At 46.0% G+C, this 19,293-nt stretch overlaps 1 protein-coding gene across 1 annotated transcript; it reads right to left on the reverse strand.

Moving 5' to 3' along the window:
* Positions 1-242: 242 nt before the first annotated feature.
* PtA15_11A230 (uncharacterized protein) lies at positions 243-3,186 on the reverse strand (the record flags this gene model as incomplete). The annotated part of the gene is made up of 2 exons (XM_053161118.1): positions 243-305; positions 3,094-3,186. The coding sequence occupies 2 exons, from the start codon at positions 3,184-3,186 to the stop codon at positions 243-245; spliced, it is 156 nt and encodes a 51-aa protein (XP_053025096.1).
* Positions 3,187-19,293: the final 16,107 nt, after the last annotated feature.

Here is a 19,293-nt window from a genome sequence, read left to right on the forward strand (position 1 = left end):
CCTTCCTCATCCCAAAATCTACCATATTTGATCCAGAACCCCCAGAACCCCAGACCCCAGGTTGTCTCTTCCTCTCCACAGACCAGAACTTATTATGTACATATCCAGGTTTATTAAAGAGGCAGTTTTTACAAAATCCAAAAAAAATCCAGAACAAGGGTTCCCCCTGCAAAGTCACCACAACAACAATAATGGTTTCCTCAAGGTACAAATGTGAAAAAAAGTTGCAAAACAGTGACTTATCAACAAATAGACAGGATAAATGTGAAGCACAAAATCTCTCTGTGAGTATATACAAATTTGATCTCAGAAGAAAAGGATAGAGAAAAAGGAAAGTGGTTCAGAATCTACAATAATATTCTAAGTATTACATGTGTAAGATTCATGAATAATGTATCTTACATATATAACTAGAGGCCAAAGCAGCTTTGCCGCTGCAGGGAAGAGCTCCCCCTCCCTTCCCCTCCAAGGCAACCACTCCTTTCTGCCATCTTCCTCATTCCCAAGAGCCCCATCCCACGCAGTTGCCTTCACTTGTCAGGTGTCTCCTAGTCCTGGGCCAGCTCATCAATCATTGCCAGGTGTCTCTTTGACTCTGTCAGCCGCCACAGATAGGCTATCAACACAAGACATGACAACAATAGCAAAAGCCCAAAATCTAGCAGGAAACATCACATCCCCAATTTCTCTGGTGCAAAGTCTTGCTGAAATCAGTTGGAGGTCAAGACAGATGATAAACAAATATGACCAAGTTCTTTGTCTAATACATTATCCAAGTCCACAATGTTTGTTTACGCGCTCCCAAGTCTTGGGTTGCTGTGGTGTAAGAGAAAACATCTCAACATAGTTAAGATGTGTACAGTGGGTGCGCTATAGTTTTTGGTGCGGGGTGAAAACATGTAACAACCCAAGTTCACCCAAGTTTAACTGAGAGGCATATCACCCATGACCCAGCTCACCTCTCATCATTGGTCAGCAATCAACACCAGCAACACCCCCAATACCTCATGAAACCATTCCCAACTCCCTCCGCATACCCTCATGATTCTCTCATATTTTTTGAAAAAATATCCAGCAAGTCAAACATTTTCTGATAATTTCATCATGTTTTATCTTTTCTTCTACTTGCTGTGTAATTATAATGTCTTTTGCATCTTTTTCCTTGACCCCTTGAGCCCTCCTGAGAAATAAAATGGAGCTTTAAAAGTCCTCCTTGTCCCTCAAAAATTAAAAAATGGTGCGCCAAAAATTATAGCGCACCCACTGTACATGTCAGGAGTTCAGGACTTTGAGTGATAGCATGATATGAGCAAGAGGGGCCATGATCCACATCATTAACCCAAAAAAAGTTAAATGCTAGTGGGAAGACCATGAAGGCTATCCATAAACCAGATGTTTTCAATGGGAAAACAGGCATGCCAATTACATATCTATCAATCAAAGGATATGGTGTGTGAGAGCGGGTTGGGGAGACGGAAGGGTTAGAGCTCCAGTAGAGAATCACAATGATGGAGGTTCTGAGTCTAGATGCACCATTAATGTTGACATATCCTATGCCCAGAGTTGTCAAGTGGCCTTGTGAATTGTGCTTGGCAAGGCGCTTGATACCCTTGGCTTGTTGGGCTCTGAGCTTGACAAGGCCAAGACCAGCAGAAAGAATTTCAGTGACAGGTGGTTTTGGATTCCATAGAAGCCTGTGGTAAATATCACAGCAAGAGCGCAATGTGGACAGCCAAAACAGCGGCCAGGATTGCTTGTTAGAAGCAAGACCCAAGAAAGCCCAGAGTGGAGGGGTTCATGTCCGCACCCCAAACTTGGACCTTGAGTTGGGAAGCTTTGGGGTCGCAGTTGAGGAGCCGGGCTGTCAAGTCTTGGTAGCCATTCTGGATGTTTGATATTGTCAGGTCTGGGTTGTATGTAGGGTCATTGATGTCCTACCAGTTAAACTTAAACAAATATGTTTTTTTGTTAAGAAAATTGGCAATGCTTGGAGCCAAAGATGAGGTTTCTTACCCAGTCAAAGGGGACACGGCACCAGCCCAGCCTTTTGCTCTTAATGGCTGACAGCAGATTATAAGTGGCCAAGACAAGTTTATTGTGGAGGAGGCCGTCGGCGTCTATTACAGTGAGCTTGACCTTATTGAACCCTTTGTCAGCTGGCTACTATGTCAGAGCCACTGTGACATAATATCCAAAGCAAACATGAAATATCATTAGATAAGACCTTATTACTGCTATTACTTATACTTACAGATATAAAACCTGGAATATGATTCCGGATTCTGAATCTAAACCCAATTTAACTTAGGGTACCTCACTTCAAGGTACCCTTAATTTTTACTGCTTCCTTGTGTAAATGTGCATTGAAAATTTAACAGGTACACTCAAAAGGAGTGATATGTATGCTCATAAGCGTATGTACATATGCTTATACCCCAGTTTCAGTAACAAAACTGAAGTGTTATGTTTAGCTTAGAAGACAGCACAATACAGGTATGCTTTGCCAAAACCCGCGTGCTGTGCGCTGAATAACACAGCCCATGTGTGACAGGTTTCTCAGAGCCCGCGCGCTGCACACTACAGAAACCTGTGACAAACCATTTTGTATTATATGAGCGCAAACCCCCGTGCAGGCTTTTACATGTCCCCAAAGGGTTACAAGTACGCATCCTGGAAAGAATATGACATAATCAGCCCAAAACGTGACACGTTAAATGTTGTACAAATGCCCTACACATGGAATGATGTCATGGAACGTTCCTCATGCAACAGAAAGACTAGTACATATACAGTACGCCAGATTGGGAAAATTGGGAAATACTGTGGCCCATTCTAGAAAAAATGACCACACGTCTCAGCCCCCCTCTGTACGGATCTACACCACCACTTGAATTTGAGCTTGGGTTGACGTGGGCCCAACGGCGCGGTTGGCGAAAGGTTGGCCCGGGTGGGCGCCAAGGGGACCGGCATCCTGGAAACATACTTGTTTCAGACAGCACATGCGAAGTCATCCACATTGACTATGGCATCTGTTTTGGTCAAGGCTTGAACCTCATACACCCCAAAGTAGTTCCTTTTTGATTCACTCCCAACTTGGAGCTGCTCTTGCAGGATCTGACTATCAGGAGCAAGGGGCGGTGGCGCAAGGGAGCGAACAAGGATGACGAGTTGCGGATCTTCAAGCATTTTTTTTGCCACCACCTTGTGGCATCTCAGTGGCACCCGAGGGGCGCCACCTATGCCCACAGTCCCGGTGGCTCCCCCTAGCATGACAGAGTGGCGCCTGTACGGCCCTGGGTCCCTGTCACGCCACCGTGGCGCATGGAGTGCTGGGACGCCAGCTGGACGCATTGGCTTTGCCCAATCTGCCCCGCTGTGTATGGCGACATCAGACAGGCCAAAAATACGTGTGAAAGCGCCCACAAGTTGGCCAGAAGCCCTGTACTTCCCCTGAGCGCCCCAGAGAGCTTCCACGAGTATCCAAAGGGCACTCTGTCCGCCCCAAAAGCCCTTTCCTCACGCTTTGACATACCTACTATAGCTTACCCGCCTTCAACACGTGCTCAATAGCCTGTTCCTAGTCTGGTAAGCCCCTTAGTAGTTGTTTTTTAGCCCCATTTTTCGCCAGAAACTGCCCAGTGTCCACCCAGCCTCCAGAATCAACCTCTTCAAGCGCTTCCAACTTCCCAGTTTCTACCCTGAAGAACCTCAAGACTTCAAGGGCTTTATACTAGTAATTTTAAACCCCTTCTCTTGAGATTCTCCACCATTCTTTACTGGGATTCAAAACACCCCTGTTCACAGGCCCCAGTGTGTAACAGGTACCTAAATCCTCTGTTTTTGCAAGATACCTTTGAGGGATTCAACACTCCTGTTTTTATCAGGCCCCTCTGTATTTAATTGTATTAATTTTATTAATATAATGACACCATTTTCTCAATATACTAGAGGCCAAGGCGGCTTTGCCGCTGCAAATCCAAATTTGAATGGCTTTAATTCCTTGATATAATTCTCCCTCTTTGGAGCACTCTATCAATCCAGATGTTATATCAATTCAAAGCCCTCAAATTTCAGCACTCTTCATCATTGATCATTGTTTTAGTCCCAAATGCAGTGGGTAGAACTCCCCAATATGTAACTTCATTCCCATTCTTATCAAAATTATGGATTTGATGGTCCTGCTCCTGCTGCCTTTAATGTCACTTGGATTCAAAAAGGTGGCCAAAAGCCATGAATTTGCCAAAGCTCTCATGCAGAAGAATCCCAATAACTCATAAGCCTTCCATTGGAGATGGGAGATGCTTCACATTGAGGTGATCTGCACCCCCAGTCCCAGGAGGCTTAGTTAATTCAGCCCCTCTCAGTGTTTTTATCATTCATATGTTTTGGAAGATATCCTAACTTTAACACATTGTTCATCCTCAAATAGAGAGCTGAGAATATGATTATTACAAAGTTTCAATTGAGCTGATGACAATGAGACATTTCTTTCCATCTCATTCATAAGCTCATTAAAACTTGGTGGTCTCAAGTGATTCATCATTCAGGCACTCTCAGGTGCAAGAGTATGTTTTCTTGTTGAGCAGTGTGACCTTGATTTTAGTAAAAGTGCAAGGGGAAAATTTAATGAAATGGTAGCTGCATTCTATAACAACATTGCAAACTTGGTTTTCATTTTTGACCATCAAAGATCTTTTCCTCATCAAAGTTCATAGCGGCTCCACATCTCTCTCAAGGTGGTTGTCCGGCCTTTGCCTTGCCCATTGGCACTTTTGGCTTCAGATACAACAGTTTTCTCCCTGGCAGCAACCTGAGCGGGTTCTTTGGAGGAGCGCAGCTGGGGGAAGACGTGGTTCTTCCAAAAAGGAAGCCGATGTGCAGAGGAAAATATAGGCAAGCAATGGAAGAGAGGGCGACTCATGAGGCCAAGGGTGAAGTTGATCATGGGCGAACTGGATACATGCTGTTTGAGCTCAACTTGGTCCAGGTGCCCGGCCTCTAGAGCAGAATTGGAGAAAGGATTGGCGACGGGAAGACCTGGCCATGTTCCAACCAATGTGACCAGCCTTCATGGCGCCGAAGCCGTTGACGCAATCACCAATCACAAACAGGCACTTCTGGAAGGCCGGGTAATCCTTTTGCGGGATGGCGAAGGGGCAGGCAGAGGAGATCTGGAGCAATGCAAGCCCGGGTGCGCAGACGGAAATCTCCCCCGTCGGTGTCTCAATTGGCGACGGCCTCAGCCGCGGCTGCTCTTGTTAGAGCCCGACTCGACAGCCACGCGGCCTGATTTGCTCTTCTTATGTAGCTGCAGATCGCCCCCCAACTTGGCCAGATTCCCGCACTCTCCGAGGAAAAAATGAGCGCCAAAGTTGGCAAGGGCTTGGTTAGCTTTCTGGTTGATCTGATGGCCCAAAGAAAAGAACGTTTTAGAGCTTGTGTCACCATGGGAGTTTCCTCAGCACTTGCGTGCAAGTGCCATCTCTTAACTCAGTCATAGATTTGGTTGGATCTCACTTAGATTCTGGTTTGAAGGCAAGGTTCATGTCTGCCATAAAATATCCTGAAAGGATCTGGAACAATACTTGATGTATTGTGTAATGTATGTGTAAAATGTATACCACACCTATGCTGAAAACAAGGCCATTTTAATGATAAGTTTTACTTGATCCTCAAGCTTGACCAAAGTTCCTCATAACTCAATTATCATGATTTTTGAACTCTTTGAAAGCCCATACCCAGTAGTTTTCTCTGAAATGGTTTTTGTATTTATTTTCAGGGCACACACCAAAAAGCTGCCAGTTATTTCTAAGTTGTTTCTATTACACATGGTGAAAACTTTGGATGGAGTGTAGTGATACTATGGGAGGTAGAGCTGGTCCCTAGTACCCGTTGGCGGGTACCTGTGGAAGAGCGCAGGTATCCGCTGGGTGCAGGTGCGGGTGTCCAGTCTGGGTCCAAATTCAGGCAGGTACCCGCGCACAAATTGCTATTCTGGGGTGTCCAGTCTGGGTCCAAATTCAGGCAGGTACCCGCGCACAAATTGCTATTCTGCACAGCTCTGCTTGCCCCTAGTGCCCATTGGCGGGTACTAGGTACCTGTGGACGGGTACCCATGGAAGTACGCAGGTAACTTCCAGCGGGTTCCGGGTGTCCATTCAGGCAGGTACCCACACCCGCCGCGGGTACCCGGGTGCAAAGTGTCAGCTCTAGTGGGAGGTCTGATTTTTCTCTGGTACTACGGTTTGACTTTTGTGCTGTAGGGCCAGCTGTCACACAACCATGTAACCTGTGCGGGTTTCTGTGACACATTGTGTCACACAAACGTACGCGCGCGCGTTTGTGTGACACGTAGACCATCACCCAGCCATATCATGCCAAGATGAGTGCCCTGAAATCCCAGGGTTGAATTAGCTGAATCCTTTAAGAATGGTATCTGATCTTCATCCATCAGTACAGAAATCCTGTTGAGGAGATTTTCTGAATTCGTACACAAACCCTGGGTAATCTGAGGTTCCCCTGGACTTGTCCCAGAATTCTAACTCCCTTGGGACAAAATTTAGCAGCTGAAGAATGTGCCACACAAATTTACACATGTGTGCTGGTGTGTCACATTTTTCATCACTGAGCCAAGTGATGCCAGCCTGAGTGCTCATGCAGAGCCAGGGGCTTAGGTGGACCCTTCAAAAATTGTTTATAACGTTCAGCCATATGTGCACAAATGATTTTGGGGATATTTTCTGAAGTCATACACAACTCCTGATTAATATGAGGTTTTTTTCCATTTCCAAGAAAATGGGTTTGACTCATTTTACTGCAACATTTCCACATTCCATTATTCTAAAACCAGTAATACCAAGTTGACTTTTACTTTAATTTTTTACATGAGGGCCAATAATGTGCATTACAAGAAACTCATTTTTTCAGAGGAGTTGATTTTGAGAATTCCAATTTTGCTTTGCTATCCTTCAACCCTTATTATATTTGACATTTCCCCACTTTTTTTATGCACTCCTTGAATTAGCATGACACCATCTTTCATCTCTCATTCCACTTTTTGCCTGTATTTAGTATCTTCTGAAACCAATTAGACACAGCCCACCAGCTAAAATATCTCATCCAGGGATAGACATCAAAGAGCATATCACATTTGCACCTTGCTTTTAAATACTACAAAGAAATAACAACTGGAGAATTGAGAGAGGCAGAGTCGCCAAGATCACACTGAGTTTAATAAGCTTCAATTATCAAACTTTCAAGTATAATTATCATGTATTGATGCAAGAATTACTCAAAAGGGAGGCTAAAGGTGTTCAACTTTAGGACCAGTTTGGCTTAGAACTGATGATGAAATTTCTTGAATGGGAAAACAATCTTCAAGTAGCAAACACCAGGGGGGAAAGTGTGGCACTCCCTGGAGAGTGCCAGACCGTATGTTCCTTTGGGAAGACTGTCTGATGTCAAATTATGTGTGAGCATGTGTGATTTAGGCTTCAAATATGTTGACCTTATGTTCAACTCAGGCTGATCTTTGATCCACTCCATGGTGAACATGTTGGTAATTGAGTTGAGAGTACCCCCACTTGATGCCTGGTACACCCTGGTATTCTACACTTAGTGGTGTGTTTCAGGAATCAATTTGAGACCCCCTCCACTCAATGAATGGGTTGTAAAGTCATTGAGTGGAGATTCCCTCCACTTGATGACTGTTGGACAACCATTGATTGGAGGTTGTGTCCACTCAATGACCATATCTAAATTACCAGCCACCAAGTGGAGACATCCTCCACTCGATGACTGGTTTTTAATGTCATTGAGTGGAGGGATTCTCCACTCGAGGACTGGTGTGTATACTGGCTGTTGAGTGGGGGGGTTCCTTACTCGGTGACTGGTTCTACTGGCCATTGAGTGGAGACACCCTCCACTTGATCACAGTTCACTAGGCTGGGAAAATCCCAGAGCAGTGACCAGTACTGCATGTTGGTCATTAAGCCGGGCCTCTCCCAGCTTTAAGGACTGTATGTACTGTACTCAGCGCGGGGAAAGTCCCGGCTTGATGGACAGTATGTACTGTCCATCCTGCTGCACTTTTCCAAGCTGAGTGGCCAGTGTAGGCTGCCTACCGCGCTCGGAAAGGCTGACTAGATGATCAGCATTTGCTGGTCGTTGGGCCAGGGCTTCTCGCTGGATGACCAGTATCTACTGGTCATCGGATTTGAGCTCGGAGAGGCTGCAGATCGATGACCAGGGCATGATGCCTGTCAAGCGCGGCCTCTCTGAACTCAATGGCCAGTTTGTGTTGACCATCCAGTCGGAGAAGCCCTGGTCCAATGACCAGCACCTATTGGTCATTGTTCTGGGCCTGTCTGAGCTTGGTGAGCAGTCTGTACTGTCCACCAACCTCGGAAAAGCCAAGCTGAATGAACAGTATTTGATGTACTGTTCATTGAGTTGGGGCTTTCCCAGCTCCATGACCAGCAAACAAAGGTCATCGAGCCCGTGTAAACAAGCAACTCGCCAATGTCCACCCTGATGTTTGGCCGAACATGACGGTGGACATAGCGACAAAAAAAACACGCTCCCCGGGGACACCCGGGGATGCAGAGCTGATCCCTGTTGCCCCGCTGCCACCGTAGTTGACTTGTGCACAGATTGAAACTCCTGGAACACAAGCTTTTTTGGTGATTTGAAACACATATGAACACCATTTTTGCCACTACAAAATGATGATGATTTTGATTGTTCTGGATACAGCAGGTCAAAAGAGCATCATTCTTATCTTACACCTGGTGCTAATAATTACCATGTGATAAGAGCAATCAACACCATTTTGTTGCACAATGGCCATGGACATAATGGTAGGTGTGATGAAGGTATGCTACCTGAAGGAAAAAATTGCCCAAAACAGTCAGGCAAAAGGTGTGAAGATGACCAATCTGCAAGACAAACGGTATGACCCTGCATGCTGAGATGTGTGTGGACATTTCAGAGTTGACTTTTCACCTCAGAGTTCAGACCAGCTATTGAAATCTTTCTCCTGCTGGTTCCAGGATCATCAAAATGTTGATGCATCTATTGATATCCACCAATCTGCCCCCTTCCCTCTGTGAAGCTTAATAATTTTAACCTCTAGCTGCTGCATTTTTCAGTCAGATGGAGGTCAAGTGAAGGAAAATTGTGCAATGTGTATTCACATACAAAAGGTGCATGGACCCAAATGAACAGCTGACCGTATGGCAAACTTTAGCCTGCATAAGTGGACCATCACTTGGTAAACATGGTTGGTGAAAAGGCCTCTTTGATTGTTCACATTTCATATTACAGGGAGGGAAGACAGGTTACAGAGGTTTTCCCAGCTTTGACACTGTGTGATACTCAAAAAAGAGAAATTTAATTTTACATAAATTTCCTCCCAATTGATAAAGGGAACAAGCATGGCAGAAATATCCCACAAGGATTAATCTACCAGTTAGCTGAGTCTTTGCGGTTGCTATAATTTACAGCTATCTTTCATTATGTGATTTTATGTGGGTTTTGATTGAAAAAAATCAGCCCTGAAAAATCTTCCTTCTCACTTGGTCAAGGATATCTTTGAGCATCAGGATAGTTACATTCTTGGCAAAACATGTTGTGAATTGAAGCTCACATCCTGGATTTTGTTTGATATGAACCAAACAGAAAATTTCAACTAAGATATTTCCATGTGTTGGAATTGAGTTACAGATCATCCCGCAACCACTTCACCTACAGTTACACATCTGTTGGGAAGAAAATTGAACAAGGAGTTGCAACTCACATCTAACTCACATCAGACCATTTGACTGACAGAATTACGGCCTGGCATTCTCCAGAGAGTGCCACACTTTCCCCCCTGGTGAAATAAATATTTTGCAGAATGTTGTCACATGATATGCATGAGCAATGCATAAGAATAAATACACAACAAAATGAAGTGACATTCAAGGGATTTTGAGTTACAAGAAAAGGAAAGTGACATGAAATGGAAAGAGAGAATTACACCATGACAGTTGAGTACACCCACTCTTTGAAGAGAACACAGACTTTTTTACCATGAGCTGTCATTATGGTCACTCTTGGGCTCAAGAGCTGCAGTAATCCAGCTTAGTGTTTCCACTTGCATATTGCCTGATTTGGATAAAAGATGATGTTTTGTCTGAGAAAATACCACTGCTTGAAACTTGATTATGCTGTGAAGATTTTTCAAAGACTTTTGGGGTGGTGGGATAATTTGGTTCTCCATTTGTTGGCTATCATCCATCATATTTGTTGAAGTGAAATTGCATGCAATTTTGCTGCTGTTTGAATATCTACATACATGTTTTTGAGGATATTTCCTCCTGAAGTATCCAGTTCATCACATAAGAGATGTGGGGTGGGGTTGTGGGTTATGTTATGTTACCCTCTTCCCCTGAAAGTGCAGCAGTGTAGCCGCCTTGAACTCTAGTATTACTTGTATCATAGTCCCCACTTATGCGTAACGGAATATGAGTGTGAGAAGGGATAAATGAGTGATACCCTGTTACGAGTTCATTTCCCGTGTACTGTAATATTCAGGTGTACTGTAATTATGGTCTTCAAAGTTGAAGTTCATGCATGTATAAATGCATAAATCATAAATTCATAAAACTTTGTTGTTAAGATAAAGTAGCCCGTATGTACTACTTGTATTCTTATAGTTAGTTATGCTTTTTCATGAATTTATGATTTACACATTTATGCATGCGTGAATTCCAACTTTGAAAACCATAAATATTAAGGTGTACTGTAATATTAATGTTACATGTAACTAAACTCTTATAATGACAGTACATTGATGTAACTAGATGTATATGTGTAATACAGATGTAAAATAGAGTACTGTGTGTAATGTAGACAATTGCAGGTACTTGGTATGTGTACAGTACTGTGACCACTGACGTGTACTCTGTGGCTGACATCTTATCCACCAAATACACCACTCCTTCACAGAATTTACTTGCTCATAATGTGCATGTTAAGAAACACAGCATGTGCCAACCACATTTAGATAGGATATTAAGGATATTATGTAATCAAAGTTTGAAAATTTAAGAGCACAGTCACACCTTCTTCTGGAGGATACTCTAGTTTTTCAGACACTCAGAACCACAAAAACCCACATCAAACTAGGATCAACCACATTACTGCACAACACTCAAATATATTGATGGTTATTAACCTTCCTGTGATTTTTTTTCTTCTTCTCAATTTCAGCTTCTCTGGCCTCCTTGACGTGCTTGTCTTTCCTCCCCTGTATCTTGAAAATCATCAAATCATATATCTGTAATCATCCAATCCAATCAAAGATCACCTCAAAATCATGATGTATCATTCTCTTTCTGCAGTTTTTCAACGGTGTATCCGCTGGGCTACACTAAAAAAAGCAACCTTTTAGCGTAGCGCAGCAGTTGACCGCTACATGGCCAGACCAAAGAGGAATAGCGCAGCGACAACACCGCTGCGCTACTCGCTAAGCGCAGCAATCGTCCGCTACCCTAGCGGAACAGATCCTTTGAATGTATAATTGGTGGAATGTTGGAGGATGTTTGAAAGGTTGATGGCGACTTCCAGCATCTTGATCCTACATAACATGCATACCTCAAGCATGTGCTCGTAGCGCCAGATAGTGGTCTTTTTGTGTGTGTTTCACTGAGACAGTATTGGCCACCGATTATAGGTCAACCTCTTCCAGCGGGGCGAGTTGGGTAGGTCTCTTATGTGGCTAGCGACGTGGCAATGCGGCTTAGTATTCTGTCAGAGTGCTTCAATGAGAACACGACTCGCGCGTCCCCTTTGCGATCACGGGGCAATCACCTGAACGAGGGTCTTGGCAGCTTGCGCAGCGCAAAGCACGGAGCCCACCTTCGGCAGCCTATAAAGAACGCACCACCAAGACCGGACTACCTAGCTCCAACACTCCTCCCTACCCACTCAAAAAAGAAGATGCCTCCTCCACAAGTTGTCGTCGTCAAGAACGAGGGTGGCAAGGAGATTGGAGGCGGCAACCACTACTGCATCATCTGCCGCGCCCCCGCTTCATCTACCCCTTCCGGTAAGCACCCCAAGTCCTCTTCATCACATTCCTCTCACAGAATCCCCCGCACACAGCTTAAAAGTTTGAGTTTTGTAAAGCTTGATTTATTTGAATGTATGAGGTCGGGTTGGATGTGGCCGCAAGACCTGGCTAGCCCTATGACTTCCGAACCCCTGCCCTAATATAATGGGGTATGAGCCAATCGAGCTCTAGAGAAAACTAGAGTTTAAGCTCCCTAGGTCGAACCAGAAACACACACAGCTGAGAATTCTGAGGCGATTGAGTTCGGTGAGGTCCGGTGGATGTGGCCGTCACACCACCTGAGGCCTCTCACTTCCCCGAAAGGAGGAATAATCTTTACTGCCAGGCAAAGGCCGGATGAGTGTCTCCAGTTTCTGAGAAGACTTACAGCGTAGTCGCGACGCGGGTTAGGATTCCGTCCGAGTGCTACACGATCCGCGCGCGCCCTTTGAGATTGAGATCACGCGGTGACTTGTTGCATAAGCAGAACACGAGTCGCACGTCCTTTGTGGACACGCGGCGGTTGCCTGGACGAGGGTCTTGGCAGTTTGCGCAGCGCGAGACGCTGAGCCCACCCTCGCCTGTCTATAAAAGACGAACCACCAAGACCGAACTACCTACCTCCAACCACCAACTCGCCCTCCTCCTCACCCCCTCAGAAAAACAAAAAAATGCCTCCCGTTACCTGCACCAACCACGGCAAGGAGATTGGTGGCGGCAACCACTACTGCATTATCTGCCGCGCCCCCGCTCCCCCCACCCCTCCCGGTAAGTGAAAAGAATCCTCTTCACACAACCCGACTCCTGCAGAACGACTCGACTGACCCAAGATTCCACTTATACTTTGATGTTCCCAGCCTGAATTCTCCTCCCGCCTGAGGCTCCTGCAAACTTACTTTGGCCTTTCTGGAACTCTTTCTTTTTTTCTCCGAGCAAACCGTAGGTCTCTTTCAACATCCACATCCTCCTCACTCGAAATCAGCCTTGTACTAATTTTTTCCTCCACTATCAGTCTGTGTATCACACTCGGGCACCATCATGGCTGAGCATCTTATTATCTCAATTGATAAATCGAGGTAAGGTATTGGATACTATTGCAATCCTTTCGGTTGAATCACACACTGATATCCTTCCTCTCTTCTCTTAACACTGTGGCGTTTCCGACGGCGGTGGTTTCTTTACTCTCCCAGTTTCCTTTCTGATTTGCAGCCATATTGTTGTATATTTAGTTCTCTCTTTTTTTGCAGATGTTTTTGAAATTCAATGCCTCTTGCCTTGATCGAGCTCTGAGAAAAAATAGTCTTTTCATGGAAAGAATTTTGCAATTTTATGTGATCTGTACAATGAACATGATAAAATTTGATGACACTCTTACTCGATCCTTCCTCTGGCAGGACATTGGGAGATTGAACAGTATTCTTGCTTCTTAAAGCATAGGACACCAATATGCGTCACTTGTCCGTCACCGCCAGCTGAGTAACCAGGACATTCGCAGCAAAATGGGGTTGAGTCTGATTCCTCCCAATGTGCCAGGTCCGGGTGGATGCGGCTGCCCCACCTTAATTTTACCCTTCTCACTTTCCCGAAAGGAGAATTGGGAATAATTTAGTGTTTTTTTATATTTGTCCGAACCAGGCCGGCAGAAGGTGTATAGTTTTTTTAGGGGGCTAGCCAAGTCGCGAGGCGGGTCAGCATTCCGTACGAGTGCTTTGATGCGAAACCCGACTCGCGCGGCCCCTTTGTGATCACGCGGCGGTCGCCTCGACGAGGGTGTTGGCAGCTTGCGCAGCGTGAGACGCTGAGCCCACCTTCCCCTGTCTATAAAAGACGAACCACCAAGACCGAAGTACCTGCCTCCAACCATCACCTCGCCCTCCTCCTCACCCCCTCAGGAAAAACAAAAAGACAAAAACAAAAATGCCTCCCGTTGTCTGCACCAACCACGGCAAGGAGATCGGTGGCGGCAACCACTACTGCATCATCTGCCGCGCCCCCGCTCCCCCCACCCCTGCCGGTAAGTGAAAAGAATCCTCTTTGTACAATCCGAGTCCTCAAGAGCGGCTCGATTGACCCAACATACCATTTTTACTCTCATGTTCCTTGTAGCCTGAATGTCCTTTCCCCCTCGTCACGCTTCTGGAATCTTTGTTCGGCCTTTCTCGAAATCTTGTTTACTTGAGCAAGTTGTAGGTCTCTTTTAGTATCCACATCTTCCTCGCTTGGCATCATCATCGGGCTAATTCCTCTGTGACTTTCCTTCAGTATCAGTCTCTGTTCTTCCTCATCATGGCCAACTAGTCAAGTATCTCAATGGGAACATCGAGGTAAAGCATTGGCTGGTATTGAAATCTCTCGGGATGAATTCCATACTGAATCATTTCTCTTTTCCCGAAATCTTGTTTCAGACGGCGGCGGTCTCTCTACTCTCTCAAACTTTTTTCTGACTTTTAAACTGGTCTTTGTATCTTTAGTTGTCCTTATTTTCGGGTGTTTCTCAAATCCAATGCCTTTGATTTGTGACCTTCTCAAACTGCGAAAGCCCTTCCTCAGAGTACTTCTTGAATTGTTTTTGGCCTTCAGGAACAAACCTGGGATACTCAAGCAATCCTAACTTTTCTTATCCTCATAGTCACCGAATGCATATATCTATATTCCAAGTTTTACAATCGTGCATGGTGTATTTTCCGAAAGAGAGAAAGAAATCACAATTTACCCTTGCTTAATGTTATTTGGGGAACACGAGCTGCCTCTGTTTCCTGGTCTTCGAGCAGAGTGCAAGCTCTTCCGAAGTGCCCGGGATTGCCTTAAGAGACAAAGACAAATGTAGTGGCTCGCAAAATGTCCAGAAACAACAATATATATAAGGCCTACCGCTGTCAACCAGCGTCACCTCGCTCCCATGTTGTGATTCTTTTCCAGTTTCTGCTCGGGGGTATTCACTCATCGAGCCCGATAGAAAACTGTATTTTACCTCCCCTTGGATAATATAGTTAGCCCTATTGCATGACTTCTGCCCCCCTCCCCTAGTGTAATCCTGTTTTGCTTTTTCCTCGGGGGTATTAACCAATTGAGCTCGATAGAAAAATTGATTTTACTTACCCTCCCTAGGTTGACCCGTACACAGTTGAGAAGTCTGAGGCAGGTTGAGCTCGATAGTTCTGAGGGTTTGAGGTCTCGGTGGATGTGTCCGTCAGGCCACCTTAGCCCTATAGCTTCCCGAAAGGAGGCATATCTGATTCTTATTATTTGCCGGGAACGGGAAAAAGCATGCTGAGTGTGTAGTTTACATGTACAGCAAAGTCGCGATGCGGTTTAGTATTCCGTGCGAGTGCTTTGATGAAAACACGTCGCGCGCGCCCCCTTTGAGATCACGCGGTCACGCCCCAATGCGTGCGCAGCGCAAGACGCCGAGCCCACCTGCACCGGTCTATAAAAGACCAACCACCAAGACCGCACTACCTACCTCCAACCATCACCTCGCCCTCCTCTTCACCCATAAAAAAAGAATGCCTCCCCCACAAGTTGTCGTCTGCACCAACCACGGCAAGGAGATTGGTGGCGGCAACCACTACTGCATTATCTGCCGCACCCCCGCTCCCGCCACCCCTCCCGGTAAGTTGAACAAACCCTCTTCGCACGATCCGATCACTTCTGAAACCGACTGACCAGTGATTCAACCTCTGTTCTAATCTTCCCAGCCTGAATTTCCCTTCTCGTTAACTTCTAGGCTCCTGCAATCTTGCTTTCGGCTTTCTGGAACTCCTTTTTGTTTTTCCTGAGAAAAGTGTAGGTGTGTCTCTTCCAGGATCCACATCGAAATCAGCCTTGTATTTGTTCCTTTGTCCTGACTTGATTTTCCACAAATTTCAGTGCGTGTACATATCATAGTCAGTTCAAATCACCCCCGAACAGCCAAGTATCTCAATGCGAACATCGAGGTGAGGTATTGGATACTATTGAAATCTCTCGGGTTGGATTCCACACTGAATCCCTCTCCTTTCCCTGACAATTTGTGATATACTTCAGACGGCGGTGGCCTCTCCACTATCCCAATTGTTTCTCTGCTTTTCCACCATGTCTTTGTATCTTTAGTTTTCCCTGTTTTCCGGCCTTTCTGAAATTCAAAGCCTTCAATTTTTTTCCTTCTCAAAGTGGGAAAGCCCATTTACATTCCGTCTCAAAGCACTCGTCGGATACTCAAGCAATTCTTCATTGTATGTATACTTAGTGGTGAAATGTTGTTGGCCACTTCCAACGCCTTGATCCTACATGATCATGTTTTCATACTGCCAAATAGTGGGCTTGTTGCCTACGTTTAACTTTCACCTCGGCATATTCGCCACCGATAAATGCCACTCGTCCAACAAGGCAAGCTGAGTAGGATTCTGAGGTGGCTAGCGAAATGGCTGCGTTGTTTTAATATTCCGTCAGAGTGCTTTCGCGGGTCCCCATTGTGATCACGCGGCGGTCGCTTGGACGAGGGTCTTGGCAGCTTGCGCAGCGCAAAGCACGGAGCCCACGTTCGGCGGTCTATAAAGAACGCACCACCAAGACCGGACTACCTAGCTCCAACACTCCTCCCTACCCACTCAAAAAAAGATGCCTCCTCCACAAGTTGTTGTCGTCAAGAACGAGGGTGGCAAGGAGATTGGAGGCGGCAACCACTACTGCATCATCTGCCGCGCCCCTGCTTCACCTACCCCTTCAGGTAAGCACCCCAAGTCCTCTGCATCACATTCCTCTCGCAGAATCCCTCGGCGGACTCGGCTTCTGATTTCACTCTATTCCCAGCCTGAAAACCTTTTCTGCTTTTCTTGATCTGATGGTCGGGCGCCTGGAAGTCTCCCCACCATACTCTTCCTCATGCCGTAGGTTCCTTTCAATGTATATTCATCTGGTCTCATTTGCACTGAACTCCCCAGACATTTCTGGTTGCCCTTAGCTCGCCCCTCACGTTTTCTCCGAAAAAAAAGAAAAAAAAAAGCCCTGTTGATCACAGCAGAAAAATCAAGTCGACATATCTACACAACCATGTAAGACTTGCTATCCTCCCAACATTGCTTGGCTATTGGGCTGATCTCTTGATCGTTCTCTCCCTTTCGGCCCTCTCGGTACATAGGATCCCCTCCTTTCTGATTTATCTATCTCTTGTTTTTATCACCATCTGTTGTAACTTTACCTTTTCGATCCTCAGAGTCGCGGAAGTCTGAGCTTTGTAAAGCTTGATTTATTTGAATGTATGAGGTCGGGTTGGATGTGGCCGCAAGACCTGGCTAGCCTTATGACTTCCGAACCCCTGCCCTAATATAATCCTGATCGGCTTTTTGGTCGGGGGTATGAACCAATCGAGCTCTAGGGAAAACTAGAGTTTAAGCTCACTAGGTTGAACCAGAAACACACACAGCTGAGAATTCTGGGGCGAGTTGAGTTCGGTGAGGTCCAGTGGATGTGGCCGTCAGACCACCTGAGGCCTCTCACTTCCCCGACAGGAGGAATACTCTTTACTGCCAGGCAAGGGCCGGATGAGTGTCTCTAGTTTCTTAGAAGGCTTACAGCGTAGTCGCGACGTGGGTTAGGATTCCGTCCGAGTGTCCGCGCGCCCCTTTTGAGATTGAGATCACGCGGTGACTTGTTGCATAAGCAGAACACGAGTCGCACGTCCTTTGTGGACACGCGGCGGTTGCCTGGACGAGGGTCTTGGTAGTTTGCGCAGCGCGAGACGCTGAGCCCACCTTGCCCTGCCTATAAAAGACGAACCACCAAGACCGAACTACCTACCTCCAACCATCACCTCGCCCTCCTCCTGACCTCAGGAAAAAAAACAATGCCTCCCAAAGTTACTGTTGTCTGCACCAACCAGGGCAAGGAGATCGGTGGCGGCAACCACTACTGCATCATCTGCCGCGCCCCCGCTCCCACCACCCCCCCCCAGTAAGTGAAAATAATCCTCTTCGCACAACACGACTCCTGCAGAACGACTCGACTGACCCAAGATTCCACTTTTACTTTGACGCTCCCAGCCTGAATTCTCCTCCCGCCTGAGGCTCCTGCATCCTGCAAACTTACTTTGGCCTTTCTGGAACTCTTTTTTTTTTTTCTCCAAGCAAACCGTAGGTCTCTTTCAATATCCACATCCTCCTCACTCGAAACCAGCCTTGTACTAATTTTTTCCTCCACTATCAGTCTATCGCTCGGGCACCATCGTGGCTGAGCATCCGATTATCTCAATTGAAAAATCGAGGTAAGGTATTGGATATTGAAATCCCTCCGGTTGAATAACACACTGATATCTTTCCACTCTTCTCTTAGCACTGTGGGATACATTTCCGACGGCGGTGGTTTCTTTACTCTCCTTTGTGATTTGCAGCCATGTCGTTATATATTTAGTTCTCTTTTCGTGCAGATGTTTTTGAAATTCAATGCCTCTTGCCTTAATCAAGCTCCGAGAAAAAATAGTCTTTTCATGATTGAACAGTATTCTTGTTTCTTAAAGCATAGGACACCAATATGCGTCACTTGTCCAGCACCGCCAGCTGAGTAAACAGGACATTCGCAGCAAAATGGGGTTGAGTCTGATCGCTCCCAATGTGCCAGGTCCGGGTGGATGCGGCTGCCCCACCTTAATTTTACCCTTTTCACTTTCCCAAAAGGAGAATTGGGAATAATCTAGTGTTTTTTTATATTTGTCTGAACCAGGCCGGCAGAAGGTGTACAGTTTTTTTTAGGGGGCTAGCCAAGTCGCGAGGCGAGTCAGCATTCCGTACGAGTGCTTTGATGTGAAACCCGACTCGCGCGCCCGCTTTGTGATCACGCGGCGGTCGCCTCGACGAGGGTGTTGGCAGCTTGCGCAGCGCGAGACGCTGAGCCCACCTTCGCCTGTCTATAAAAGACGAACCACCAAGACCGAACTACCTCCCTCCAACCATCACCTCGCCTTCCTCCTCACCCCCTCAGGAAAAACAAAAACAAAAACAAAAAAACAACAACAAAAAACAAAAAACAAAAATGCCTCCGGTTACCTGCACCAACCACGGCAAGGAGATTGGTGGCGGCAACCACTACTGCATCATCTGCCGCGCCCCCGCTCCCCCCACCCCTGCCGGTAAGTGAAAAGAATCCTCTTTGCACAATCCGACTCCCGAAGAGCGACTCGACTGACCCAAATTTCCATTTTGACTCTGATCATGTTCCTAGCCTGA

The sequence above is a fragment of the Puccinia triticina genome, chromosome 11A (assembly GCF_026914185.1).
Source record: "Puccinia triticina chromosome 11A, complete sequence".
Taxonomy (NCBI): domain Eukaryota; kingdom Fungi; phylum Basidiomycota; class Pucciniomycetes; order Pucciniales; family Pucciniaceae; genus Puccinia; species Puccinia triticina.